This window comes from Sceloporus undulatus, chromosome 4, assembly GCF_019175285.1.
Source record: "Sceloporus undulatus isolate JIND9_A2432 ecotype Alabama chromosome 4, SceUnd_v1.1, whole genome shotgun sequence".
Lineage (NCBI taxonomy): Eukaryota > Metazoa > Chordata > Lepidosauria > Squamata > Phrynosomatidae > Sceloporus > Sceloporus undulatus.
Genome location: NC_056525.1, coordinates 52,462,680 through 52,475,008, shown reverse-complemented (window position 1 = coordinate 52,475,008; position 12,329 = coordinate 52,462,680). Strand labels below are relative to the sequence as shown.

At 39.6% G+C, this 12,329-nt stretch overlaps 1 protein-coding gene across 2 annotated transcripts in view; it reads left to right on the top strand.

The window, feature by feature from the left end:
* The window catches only part of DDX20 (DEAD-box helicase 20), a 10,524-nt gene extending 1,694 nt beyond the window's left edge, over window positions 1-8,830 (top strand). The window contains exons 2-10 of one of the 2 annotated variants that reach the window (XM_042464806.1): window positions 847-1,015; window positions 1,309-1,423; window positions 2,982-3,124; window positions 3,630-3,768; window positions 4,153-4,211; window positions 4,620-4,702; window positions 5,701-5,806; window positions 5,890-5,991; window positions 7,001-8,830. In XM_042464806.1, coding sequence (XP_042320740.1) covers window positions 919-1,015; window positions 1,309-1,423; window positions 2,982-3,124; window positions 3,630-3,768; window positions 4,153-4,211; window positions 4,620-4,702; window positions 5,701-5,806; window positions 5,890-5,991; window positions 7,001-8,103 — 1,947 coding nt within the window. In that variant the 5' untranslated portion in view covers window positions 847-918 and the 3' untranslated portion in view covers window positions 8,104-8,830. Of the gene's footprint in view, window positions 1-52; window positions 1,016-1,308; window positions 1,424-2,981; window positions 3,125-3,629; window positions 3,769-4,152; window positions 4,212-4,619; window positions 4,703-5,700; window positions 5,807-5,889; window positions 5,992-7,000 lie in introns of those variants that run through there. The other variant, XM_042464805.1, reaches the window with a different exon arrangement.
* The last annotated feature ends 3,499 nt before the right edge of the window (window positions 8,831-12,329 follow it).

The following is a 12,329-nucleotide window of genomic DNA, read 5'->3' as shown; positions in this document are numbered from 1 at the left end:
CCTGCCTCTCTCTCCCTCAAGATGGTGGCTGAAGGGAGGGCTTGTCTTCTTCCAGGCAGCCCTGTTGGAGCTAGCCTGCCTCTCTCTCCCTCAAGATGGTGGCTGAAGGGAGGGCTTGTCTTCTTCCAGGCAGGCCTGTTGGCGCGGCTTCATTTTCCTTAGCCAGAAGGAAGTGTGTGCACTCACTGCAGGCTGAAGAAAACCAAGCTGGGAAGGGAAGGACTGCAAGTACTCCCCGCGGGCTGAAGAAATCCAAGCCACAGAGAAGTCTGGGCCCAGTACTCCCCTTCCCGGCTTGGTTCTACTCAGCCTGCGGGGAGTGCAAGCACTCCCTGCGGGCTGAGGAAATCAAGCCACGGAGAAGAGGGTAGGGCCAACTCCCAGCTTGGTTCTCCTGAGCCTGTGGGGAGTGCATGCACTCCCCGCGGGCTGAAGAAATCCAAGCCACGGAGTAGAGGGCTGGGCCCAGTCCTCCCCTTCCGGGCTTGGTTCTCCTCAGCCTGTGGGGAGTGCATGCACTTCCTGCGGGCTGAAGAAATCCAAGCCGCAGAGTAGAGGGCTGGGCCCAGTCAACCCCTTCCCAGCTTGGTTCTCCTCAGCCTGTGGGGAGTCCGCACACTCCCTGTGGGCTGAGGAAATCCAAGCCACCAAGGAGGAAGGGAGGAGGGGAAGGGAGGCGAGGGAGTTTTGTCCCCCAGTGGTGGTGCCCTAGATGCTTTTCCAGTAGTTCTCTAAAATTTTGGGGGGGTGGAGCACTGTAGCAGTGGGGGACTCTACAGGAAACTGAATAGGCTGCCCTTTGTTTGCTTTTGCTCTGTTTTATTCAGAGTTTGACCTTTGTTTCAGATTTTAGTTTTGGCTCCTACCCGAGAGATTGCTGTACAGATACATGCAGTTATTACAACTATTGGGATCAAAATGGAAGGCTTGGACTGTCATGTTTTCATTGGAGGCACACCTTTAAACCAAGATAAAATAAGGCTGAAAAAATGCCATATAGCAGTTGGCACGCCTGGTAAGAAAATATGGCATTGGAGATATTTCAGTCTTTTTTTTTTATCATGTGCTACAAAAACTGTTGGTAGATCATGTCCTTACAATTGTGTTAGAGAGCAGAATTTGTTATCTTGTTATCCTGAGAAATTATATAAAATATGTAAAAAAAAAATGTAATCAGGCATTTTTATAGATCAATATCTCAAATTATTTTGAAGAGAATTTATTTAATTTAGTGCGTTATATACATTTGCATAATACAGTTGTTTCCATAAATTCATGAGATATTAAAGAGACTTTTCTCATTGCCAGGTCGTATAAAGCAACTCATAGAGCTGGACTACCTGAATACAGCCAGCATCCGCCTCTTCATTCTTGACGAAGCTGACAAGCTTCTGGAAGAAGGCAGTTTTCAGGAGCAAATCAAGTAGGAATAATTAGAGAAAAAAATTATCACTCGCAAAAAAGCTCTGTTGGTGTTGTGTGTGTTTAAATAGTTTCCAACTTATGGCAAGCTTTGCTGTTGTGCATGGAGCATAACAGTTACCATAATGCCAAGCTGAATTATTTCTACAATTCATATTGAACCATTATCTTGACATATTAGAATGTCACAGGATTCCTTCCTATCCTCTGTTCGTCTAAATTTATTAAGGTTCTGAGACAGATCAGGTTGATGATAGTGTGATGACATTCAGCCATAACTCTGAAACACATTTATTCTAGGGAGGAGAAACACATTTGAATAGGTGTTTACATTCATTTATGGGGTGGCTGAGGGTGAAGCAAGTTGAAAGCTGGGCCTCAAAAGGCAGATTCTAGATAGTTTGTACAACTAGTCTTGCAGAGGTTTGCACTATCCAGATGTACAGCATGGGAGACTTCTGGAGTTAGTGCTATTGGAGGTAACCAGTAGCAACAGTGGGCTGGAGAGTTTTGTACAAGCTCCAACTTGAAGCAGTCAGGCTTAGCCATGGTAGCCTAATGACCTCCAAATTAAACTGCTGCAGTGCACTTTAGATGAGGCTGCTGTGAAAGACAGTTCAGAAAGTACAGCTGATACAAGAACTAGAATTACAGACCCACCCAGATGCTAGTGCAGCATAACTACAATCTTGTTTTGGTTGTGCTGTCTATGAGTGTATTTCCAGACCCAATTCAAAATTTTATTCTTAACCTGCTTTTAAGAAGTTTAAAGTTATCTACCTTCAGCTATAGAAACTTGATCAAATACAAAAATCTTTATGGGGGGGTACATGCTGTGGCCCAGTTCAAGTTCCCACTTTGACAAGGTCAGTGAGGTTAGCATGCACTGAGACAGGGCTTTCTTGCTGGTGGGCACTAGTCTTTGAAACACAATCCTAAAGATGCACACTTTGTCATTTGTATTCTAGCATTAGGAAGGACTTAATCCTTCCTCTTTGAGGCTGGCCTTGATTGGTACCATAGATTACGTTGGTAGATCATCTTCACAGAGGCACGGGACAGACTGTCCAAAAAGGACGGTCTCCTGGCACCTAGCTTTGGTTCATGGGGAAGCCACAGCCTCCAGACCGCAGGACTGCCCCGTGGACCAAAAAGAACCTGCAAGAAGTGGGTTCTTCTTGCAACGCCATTATGACATTGCAGTGCGCCAATGGTGCACTCGCAACATCATAATGGTGCACTCGCGATGTGCAGACACTATGCGTCCAGCGTGTAACGATGGCGCCCATCTGTACTGGGCGCCGCCATTTTGACGCCCTCGTCACGAGCGAGGGGTGTCTAGAAGCACCGCCCCTCGCACGTGATGAGGGGGTCCTTTTGCGTCCGTCTGGACCAGGCCAGAGTTATTCTGGACATTTGTTCTGCTGTGATCATCCATAAAATGTATCTTGTCTGTTACTACGTTTTGCATTTCCTTTGGAAAAATGCAGCCTTAAACTGTGAAGTATAATACTGTATGGGTGAAAACATTTTTTCATTTTCTCTCCTTCTCTTTCTAGCTGGATTTATTCTTCTTTGCCAGCTAATAAGCAGATGCTGGCTGTTTCAGCCACATATCCTGAATCCTTGGCCAATACTTTGACTAGGTACATGAGAGATCCCACTTTTGTCAGGCTGAATCCCACTGACCCAAGTCTCATTGGTACGTATGGTGTGCTCTTTGTATCACTCTGGAGGTTTTAATGATAACTTGATGCAAAAGACATATACTTAGAAATAAATAATTTATTTTTAATATCGGTGTCCTTGCCCATAAAAATGAACTTCTTACTCCAGGTTATGTTCATTTCAGCAATATAATTTAGGATATGGGTCACTTTGTGTTGCAGATCAGAAATCCTTGTCAGACTACTGAAAATCACTTAGAGGTTCAGTAGATTCCTATCTGTCTTCTGCCCACTTCTGCTCAGCCCCAATACTTAACAGACGTGTGCTCATTGTATCAGTAAATACATGTTTTGAATACATTACAGTCTGCTAAACCACTGCTCTGTACAGCAATGTTTCAGCCAGACATAGTTGGTGAAAACCGGTCTTCATTATAAAATGTTTATCCTTGTCTCTAAGTGTTTTTTTTTTTTTTTGGGGGGGGGGGGGGGAAGGGGGTTGTATTTATGTGTGATATGAGCTTATCCTGTCTTGGTTAGGATTGAAGCAGTACTTCAAAGTTGTGAATTCTCATCCATTGCCTCATAAGACTTTTGAGGAGAAGGCTGAACATTTACTGGAGCTATTCAGCAAGATTCCTTTCAACCAGGCCCTAGTCTTCTCGAATCTACATAGCCGGTATTTTACCTTTGTTTTTGAAATACATAATAAGAGCATGGAATAATAAAAACAGTTATCTGGGGTTTCCTCTTGTTTCATGAAGCAAGGAGAGAGGAATTGTAGATAATGTCATTGGGGCAACACATCTGTAGGGCTCTTAAGAGCAGTCACCTACTGTTTAGAATACATATATAAGGCTGAATGCATTTTAAATGATAGAACTGTTTCTGACATTTTAGTTTTGTTCTGAGTTAAATAGCCAAATCAAGAATCCATAATTGAACAAAATAAACAAGATAACTACCACATATTCTTGTCAGGTGATTTTGGGTAGCTGGTGAAGGGGGACACCAGGGAATGTTGTGGCATTTATACTGATTTTGTCTGTCTTTCTCTCCAAAGTGCCCAACACCTTGCAGACTTGTTGACATCTAAAGGTTTTCCTGCTGAGTGTATTTCAGGCAAGTAGGCCTCTTGTGTTAACATCATAGCAGCTGATTCATGCTTATAAATGTGTATGTAATTAGGGTAGCTTAATTTTAGGATTCTTGTACGTATTCACATTGGAATAAGTTTATTAAACTGAGCAAGATTTAACATCTGAGCAGGTGTGTGTAGAAATGCACTATTAATATCAGATGTTTTGAACAAAACAGCATTTGCGTTAAGGTATAGTTCTGCTGTTTCAAGTTGCATTCTACTCTCATGCCCTGCAGCTAAATTAGACATTCCTATGAAGTAGACACAAATTCTGTGGATTCAGTTTTGAATTTCATCAGTTTGAACAACAAATGAGTTATCCTAATGCTTCTGCTAGTAAGCTAGGTTGTCCTCCCACACACTCACTTTTTTCCATTTTCTTTCTTTAGGCAGTATGAATCAGAACCAGCGACTTGATGCCATGGCTAAACTAAAGCAGTTCCATTGCAGAGTCTTGATTTCAACTGATTTGGTTAGTTTTTTCTATTTCAACTTAAGGTATAGCTCATAAATACTGTATATACTCATGTATAAGTCTAGAATTTTTAGGAAAAAAAATTGCCCTCAAAAACCTGGATCGATTTATCCACAGGCCAATTTAAGTCCTGTACTTTAACTCTTATAAAAAAGGGAACAATCCCCTGGTGAAATGCAAGAGCATAATCTGCCCTAGAAGCATTGTTTCCTTTCTATTCTCTCATCCATCCAGACTTTAGTGTGAGTACAAACAGTTATGTCTGCTGGAATTTTTGTAAGTTCTTTGGAATTGCTTTCATTTGCTTCATCCTTTAGACCTTTTGTTACATGCCCCTAGGTTTTACCTTCAACTTATCCATGGGTCATATCAAAATCAATAATTTTGGCCCCCAAACCTGCCCTTGAGTTATACATGAGGTCAATTTATAGCCTAGTATATACTGTATATTTATTACAGAACTGAGTAGCAGTCACATGAAACTAGCAAGCATAATCTTGCATCTGAAAAATGAGATAGGTATTTTCCTTCCATCATTAAGACTTGTTAAATTACCTGAATGAAGCTGCACTGTCTGTTTCCAGAATAAATTCAAACATCATTTTCACTGAAATTTGTGCAAGTATTATTCTAAGAGAAATTACAAAATAAAAATCTTAGCATTTGAGAATTCTGATTATTTGTAATATTTATAGAATGATTCAATTAAGAACTTGTGTGCTTTCTGTTTCATTGAAATTGCATAGCTTTTGGATTTTGCCCAGTGACTTTATAAAACTATTTAGCATAAATAATTAATGAATGCTATTTGTTGTACTAGTGTTATTTTGTAATATTATGTGTATATTCTCTGCATTTTCACTTTGCCTGAATTCTCTGTGAAGCTTATAGCAGACCAGAGTAAGTGGGGGAATATCTGAATGGGTGGCCTATCTTACATGTTTGCATGCATCCTGCTCACTACTGCTTTTGTCTTTCCCCTTTCTTTTCTCCAGACATCCCGTGGTATTGATGCTGAGAAGGTGAATTTAGTCATCAACTTAGATGTGCCTTTGGACTGGGAAACGTACATGCATCGGATTGGAAGAGCAGGACGCTTTGGTAAGCGCTGTTGTGGATTTGCTGTGCAGTGGCAGATGGTGGATTTACAACACTAACCCTGCTAATTTATTTCTCTGTTACAGGAACCTTAGGACTAGCAGTGACGTATTGCTGTCGTGGAGAAGAAGAAAACTTGATGATGAAAATTGCACAGAAATGTAACCTCCAGCTTCTTTCTTTACCAGGTATGGTTTTTTTTTTTTTTTTTTGTACATGTGAAAATTTAATGCTTGAATTTTGAGTATGGCCTTATGACTGGCATCCCAGAGTTATTAAAAGTAGGCCGAGGTCTTATACTTGTTCGCCTGGAAGTAAGTTGCAATAAAATCAGTGTGACTTGTTTCTGAGTAGGCATGCATAGGATGACACTGTTAATCATCTAGCCATGGTTCCATTCTGAATCCTGGTTAGGAAATAGATGAGTTGAAATAGTTTTGGAAGTTTGTCTTTGAGGTTTTAGATGTTAATATTTTAAAGTTTATAAAATTAAATCTGTTGGTATTAATTTTAATAATGGTATTACAGTATGATTAAGATAAGTAACCTTTCCAGCAAATAACACATTTTATTAAAAACACTTTCATTTTGGAAGTGCTTATGATGGAAGACATGGTCCTATTATTACTATTATTATTATTATACTTTATTTGTATATCACTGTAGATTTACAGTATTATAGCTGGAAGGCAGTTAGAAAGCAGTTCCCTTAAGCAGATAAAGGACAGGACAGGACAGGAAAGGCAGGAGTTTGTATTATCATTAGTTAACTTCTTGCTGTGAGTTATTTTGCAGTATTGTGTAATGTCTTGATCTTCCCACCTGCTTTCTTATAAAAAAATTGACAAACACTTTTAACACAGTGGTAAAAATTATGTCTGACATATGCTTGTATTTAGTTCATATTTCATTTAAGCTGAATGTTTCCAGGTTCCAATTTTTGGTTTAAGAAATTCTTGGTTGTACTTAAAAATAATTATAGGATATGGAAGGATTAAATGTACATCAGGCCTGTTCTTTTCACTGGAAAATAGAATGCATGTTTAGATTATGAGTAGGCATAAATGTTAAAAGAGTTAAGCAATTAAAGTAATTGTAATTATGATTGGTTGGTGTCTTCTAGCTCATTTATGTCTTAATTACTTTGGGATGACATACTGTGTACTGTTTTTAACTGCTGGCATTTTTCTTTCGAAGAACCTGTACCCCCTGAGCTGATGGAACAGTTTGAAAGTTGGGATGTAGAAGTCACTGCTGTCCCATACCCCAATGCTTCACTGTGTGCATCTTCATTACCAATTAAAAAAGGAGAAGGGACAATGCAGCATAAAACAGTAAGCCCCAAAGCACAGGCTTCTCATGTTGCTTGTAAAAATGCTCCTGCAGCACAATCAAAACAGGTTCCCAGACAAAAGCAGCTGCTTAAAAGCAGAGTGGATCATAATGAGGCAGCACTAACTGGGAATCTGCAGTCTTCTCATAGAGTCTCACAGCAGAAACTCCAGATGGAACCTGATCTTCCAACTGCTGGGCAAGTTAGCAATCCAGTAGACAGGGAAACTTTACAAAATATGCTCCCTAAGATCCCTTGCTTATCATCTTTTAAGAATTATCAGTTTACCAATTCATGGAGCATGGCTGAGTTTGTTGAGGATTATGAATACTTCATTAAGGAAGGATTAGAAAGAGAAGTGGAGATTCTAAGAAGCTACACTGGGCCTGGAGAACAGCATAAGCACCCAAAACATGATACCTGTAATTCAACAGGAATGGAATCTAGCATAAACGTTGCAACAACATCTGGGGAATGGACTGGAGAATCTGACAGTGACAGTAGCTCTTGCAATTCTGGGTCATCTGCATATGGCCAGAAGGAACAATCCTATGTTAAAAGCTCTTCAAATACACTGCAGAGAGACAAAGTGCTTTCAACAAATCGGACTGTTCAGAGAAACACTCAGGAATTCAGTAGCCCTGAACCAGAGAAGTTCCAAGAAACACCTCTGATCCAGAAAAAGATGAAACAGAGTGTGAAACAAAGCAAAGAGAAGAGGCAGAGCCACTGTGCTCCCATTGTCAAGCCCGCCAAGAAAGACAGTTCAGAAAATGCACTCCATGACAAATGTTTGGAGAACCAGAGTTCTGAGGAATACTGGAGATCATATTATCGAACATGGCGGGACTATTATGCAGAGGCATCTCGTTCATACTATCAAGTATACCGAAGACCAGTGAACATGCTGACTGCCTATCATGCCAATGCAGTGTATTTTGAAGAGTTGTTGAAGGGTGATGGATAATGGGAACGTGGTGAGATTGTTCCCTCACCTAAATATATTGATACCTTTGGTCACTTTTCTTTGATTCACACATTGCTTCATGTCATTTTTTCTTTCCATTTATATACTGTTTTGCATATTCTCCACAAGGTGAAATGGTTTAGCGGTGTTGCTAAAAACAGTGTAAAAATGTTAGCATTTTTTTTTCTTTCTGTAGAAAGAGTTTTTCGTAGTATTACAGCCAACCTGCTTTGCTGCCATTAGCTACATGATAAATACGTAACTCATGGCCTCTGTTTTACTTTTTGGGGGGGTATACAATTAGACAAGAACATTTTCTTAGTAAATACTGCATTCTCTTAGGGTCTAACAAACTCATTTCTAGACCTCAGATCTAGGATAGGCTGGCTGCTAAAATATATTGCCATTTCTTATCTCTTCCCTGTGATTTCAGATTAGTTAAATGTGTACTTGTAGAAGCTTTTGGGGATTGATTTACCTTCTCAATACATCTGTGTCTTTGGTCAGAATTATTCCCCAGTGATCCACCTTAATATCTCACATACTTAGAAGTGGCTATCAGAGGTAGCAAAGTCCCATATTTTCCAGCCAGCATGATTAGGTAGGGGATTCTGTTCTGGAGAGGCTCAGTCTGAGCCCTTTCTGTAAGTACTTGAATCGTAAGCTGTTGTATGACAAAAAGATGACAAAGAATTTTTAGAATGAAAATAAGACATGTTTTCCTGAGTATGTTGTCTGTGTTTTTTTTTTTTAATGAAGGACATTCTTAAATCCTTTTATTATTCCATAGATGGTGTTGTTTACATCCTGCCTGCATACAGTTCAGGACACAAGTCTGTATCTGAAAGGTGATACTGGCCATTTCAGCTTTCCCTTTTTGTAAAGAACATAACTTTTTTTTTGTTCTAACCTTTCCCCTTATTTTCAGTTTTATCTTCAAAGGAACTCAAAGATAGCAACTGATCTTAAGGTCATCTGGGGAATTTTGTAGCTGAGCATGCTAGTTCTCGTATGTAGGTACTTATTACTTGAGAAACCATTATTCACATTTTCAAGCACTGATCAGATGCTGGCCTGCTTTTTTCATATGCAACACTATTACAGTGCTACTTATAATCATAAAATTCTATGATTCTATGATTAAAAGTAGCACTGTAACAGTGTTACATATGAAAAAGCAGGCCAGCATCTGGTCAGTGCTTGAAAATTGAATAATGATTTCTCAGATAATACTAAGCTGCCAATCTATGGCCTTCTACTTCCTGTTTATTATTCCAAGTATGGCACTTCTTGAGTAACAGCTGTAGTTATTCCTTCTGCTTAGAAGTGGCATAAATAAAAAGGCATATCTCAATTGATGCATGTTGCTAATTTAAATAAAATTTAATTAAAACTGTGTAACTAACACTTCCAGAGTTAGATTGGGTTGGCCATGTGATAGGATAGATTTTTAATTATATATATATATTCAAAAAAAGCTTATAAATCTATTATAATTAGACCATCCTCCAGAGGGTGCCAATATCAAGCTTGCCATGCATAAGGGAAAACTTTAATTAGAAATGAAATTACCTATTAACTCTGAGACTAATTGTCCTTCTTTGTTTCAGCTGCTCTATATCCTATCTCCAATCATGACATGATGGGGGACTGTGTAGGTAAATGCCTGAGTAATGGTGCACAGAGAGTTTTGTCTCTGTCTTGTTAATTCAGGCCCTGCACAGGTCGATAAGGATGTCAGAAGATTTGATTTCTCTTCCTTGCTTGTAACTAGGCTTGCAGTCAGTCTTACAGTTCTTTTCAGTTAACCTAATTCTTTGCAATGGGAGATGATAGTCACAGCTCTAGTGTGTGCAAACAAATTTTCTGGGTCCTACATCTGTCATTCATTTCACTCATCAATGTATATGAACAAACCTACACATGAATGGAGTATCTATTTATGTTTTGGTACCATGCCTATAGGACATTATGGGATCATAATTAGTGAACCTACAACTATTGCTCTTCCCCAATGTCCTACCAGAGCACACATCAGATACATTGTGGATGGTATAGGAGCACTCTGTAAGGGAAGAGTGGTATATCAAGTAAATAGGTCCCAAGGAGATCAGAGCATCATACATTGACAACAAAATTAAGCCTGGCCCAGTAGCACTGAAAATAGAGAACCAGGTAAAACATAGTCCTGGTAACTGGCCAAGCTAAAACTGTGACCACCAGGTTCCACAGGATTCTTATTCCAAATAGTTTGGAGGCATTTCTTAGAACTATTTCTCTAACTCTTGGTCTTCCCACTTTCTCCAGTTTCTGTACAATTAAGTGTTTTTAACATACTTGGTAGCATGTTTTTTATGTTGTTACTTACAAATCACTTTAAACCACTGCTTTGTGAACAAGAAGAAAATAACATTTATTTACAGACAGAAAGTATCTCTTTTGGTAGGTAATTCTCAAAGCTTGTTACAACTTGTGTACACTTGTCACAAATTGACTTTTCCAGTACACTCAATGACTTCAATTACACTTCAAACTATGTTTTCTTTTTTTACACACACCTTCCACTAAAGCTTATTCATTAGGAGTAGAAATCCTATAACAGTTCAGTTCTGTTCATAACTCACACTTCCACAGAATAAGGTGGATATGAGCCCCCCTTTATTGGCTCTCTGCTTCTCAAAGAACATAATACTTCAAATCAATTTCACAGGACTCCTTTTGTTCTTTTAAATCCTTCCTCCTTATATGGGAGATTTGTATATCCCATTAAAGCTAATTTCTCAGTTCTAACTGCACTCCTGGCAGTTCTATGACACACTCCTCTGTGTCACTGGACTTCCTTTGTCCTTTTAAACCTTTCCTCCTTACATAGGAGTCTGAATCCCATTAAGGATCATTGCTCCTCTACAAACTGCACTCCTGGCAGTTTCTGACATGCTCCTCTTTCTTAACAGCGCCTCCTTTTTATAGCTGTGGATCAGGCAGGCTCCTACCTTTTTGCCAGCCTGTCTCCGACTGACTGCTCTAAACATTCCAGTCTATCAGTGTGTTTCTGCAAAAGCATTTTGCATTTACTGCTGCTTCTGGACCAGCTTTAAAGGGCTGTCACAGGTACTGTAAGTTGTCAGATGTGTTTCTCCAGTGCCCCAGAGATCTGCACAACCACAAGTCGCTAATTATTTGATAGGTGGACATCACAGTCCACTAGTGAGAGACTGCTCAAAATGCTGCTGTGAAACTGTTCATACTAGTAATTCATAACACCTTTCTAGTATATTGCTAGAGACCTGGGGAAAGAATGAGGAAGTTGTGTGAGTGCAAATTAATGTTTGAATTTGTTAACAGCCTTCAAGTCGACTGCAACTCATGGCAATGCTATGAATGAAAGACCTCCCAAGTTCCTCTGTCATCAAGTGCCATACTCCTATCTTACAGAGTCAGAACTTGATTGTGGCTGTCCATCTGGCATGTGGCCTTCCTCTTTTTCTGCTGCCTTCTATCTTGGCAAGCATGATTGTATTTTTAGTGACTCATGTCTTCTCATGATATGCCTAAAGTATGATAGTACAGTATCAGTTTAGTCATCATGGCTTCTAGGGAGAGTTCATGCTTGATCTGTTCTAGGACCCATTTATTGTCCATTTATTTTAGCAGTCCACAGTATTGGCTGAACTCTTTTCCATTACTACATCTCAGATGGGTTGTTTGTCTTCCTATCAGCTTTCTTCACAACCATACATAGAAGTGGGAAATATGATGACATGGGCAATCCTAACTTGAGTATTGAGTCATACATCTTTACATCTTAGGATCTTGTCTAGTTCCTTCATAGCTGCCCTTTCATGTTCTGGTCTGATTTCTTGCCTGCTGTCTCCATTCTGATTAATGACTGAGACAAGGTATGGAAAATCTTGAACTGTTTTGATGTCTTCATTGTCTTGCTGAAAGTTATATAAGTCATCTGTGGTAATTTTTGTTTTAATGTTCAGCTGTAAACCTGTCTTTGCACTTGCACCCATTTCACCACCTCAGACTTTGCTGAGATTCCCCCCTCCCCATGAGAGAAAAGAATCCTATACAGTGGTACCCCGGGTTACGAAATTAATTCGTTCCACCGCCGCTTTCGTAACCCGGAATACTTCGCAAGCCGAAAAACCCATAGGCGCTAATGGGGAAAAGCCGCGATTTCGTGTGAAATAGCGCCGAAAAGCACCAAAAATTTTTTC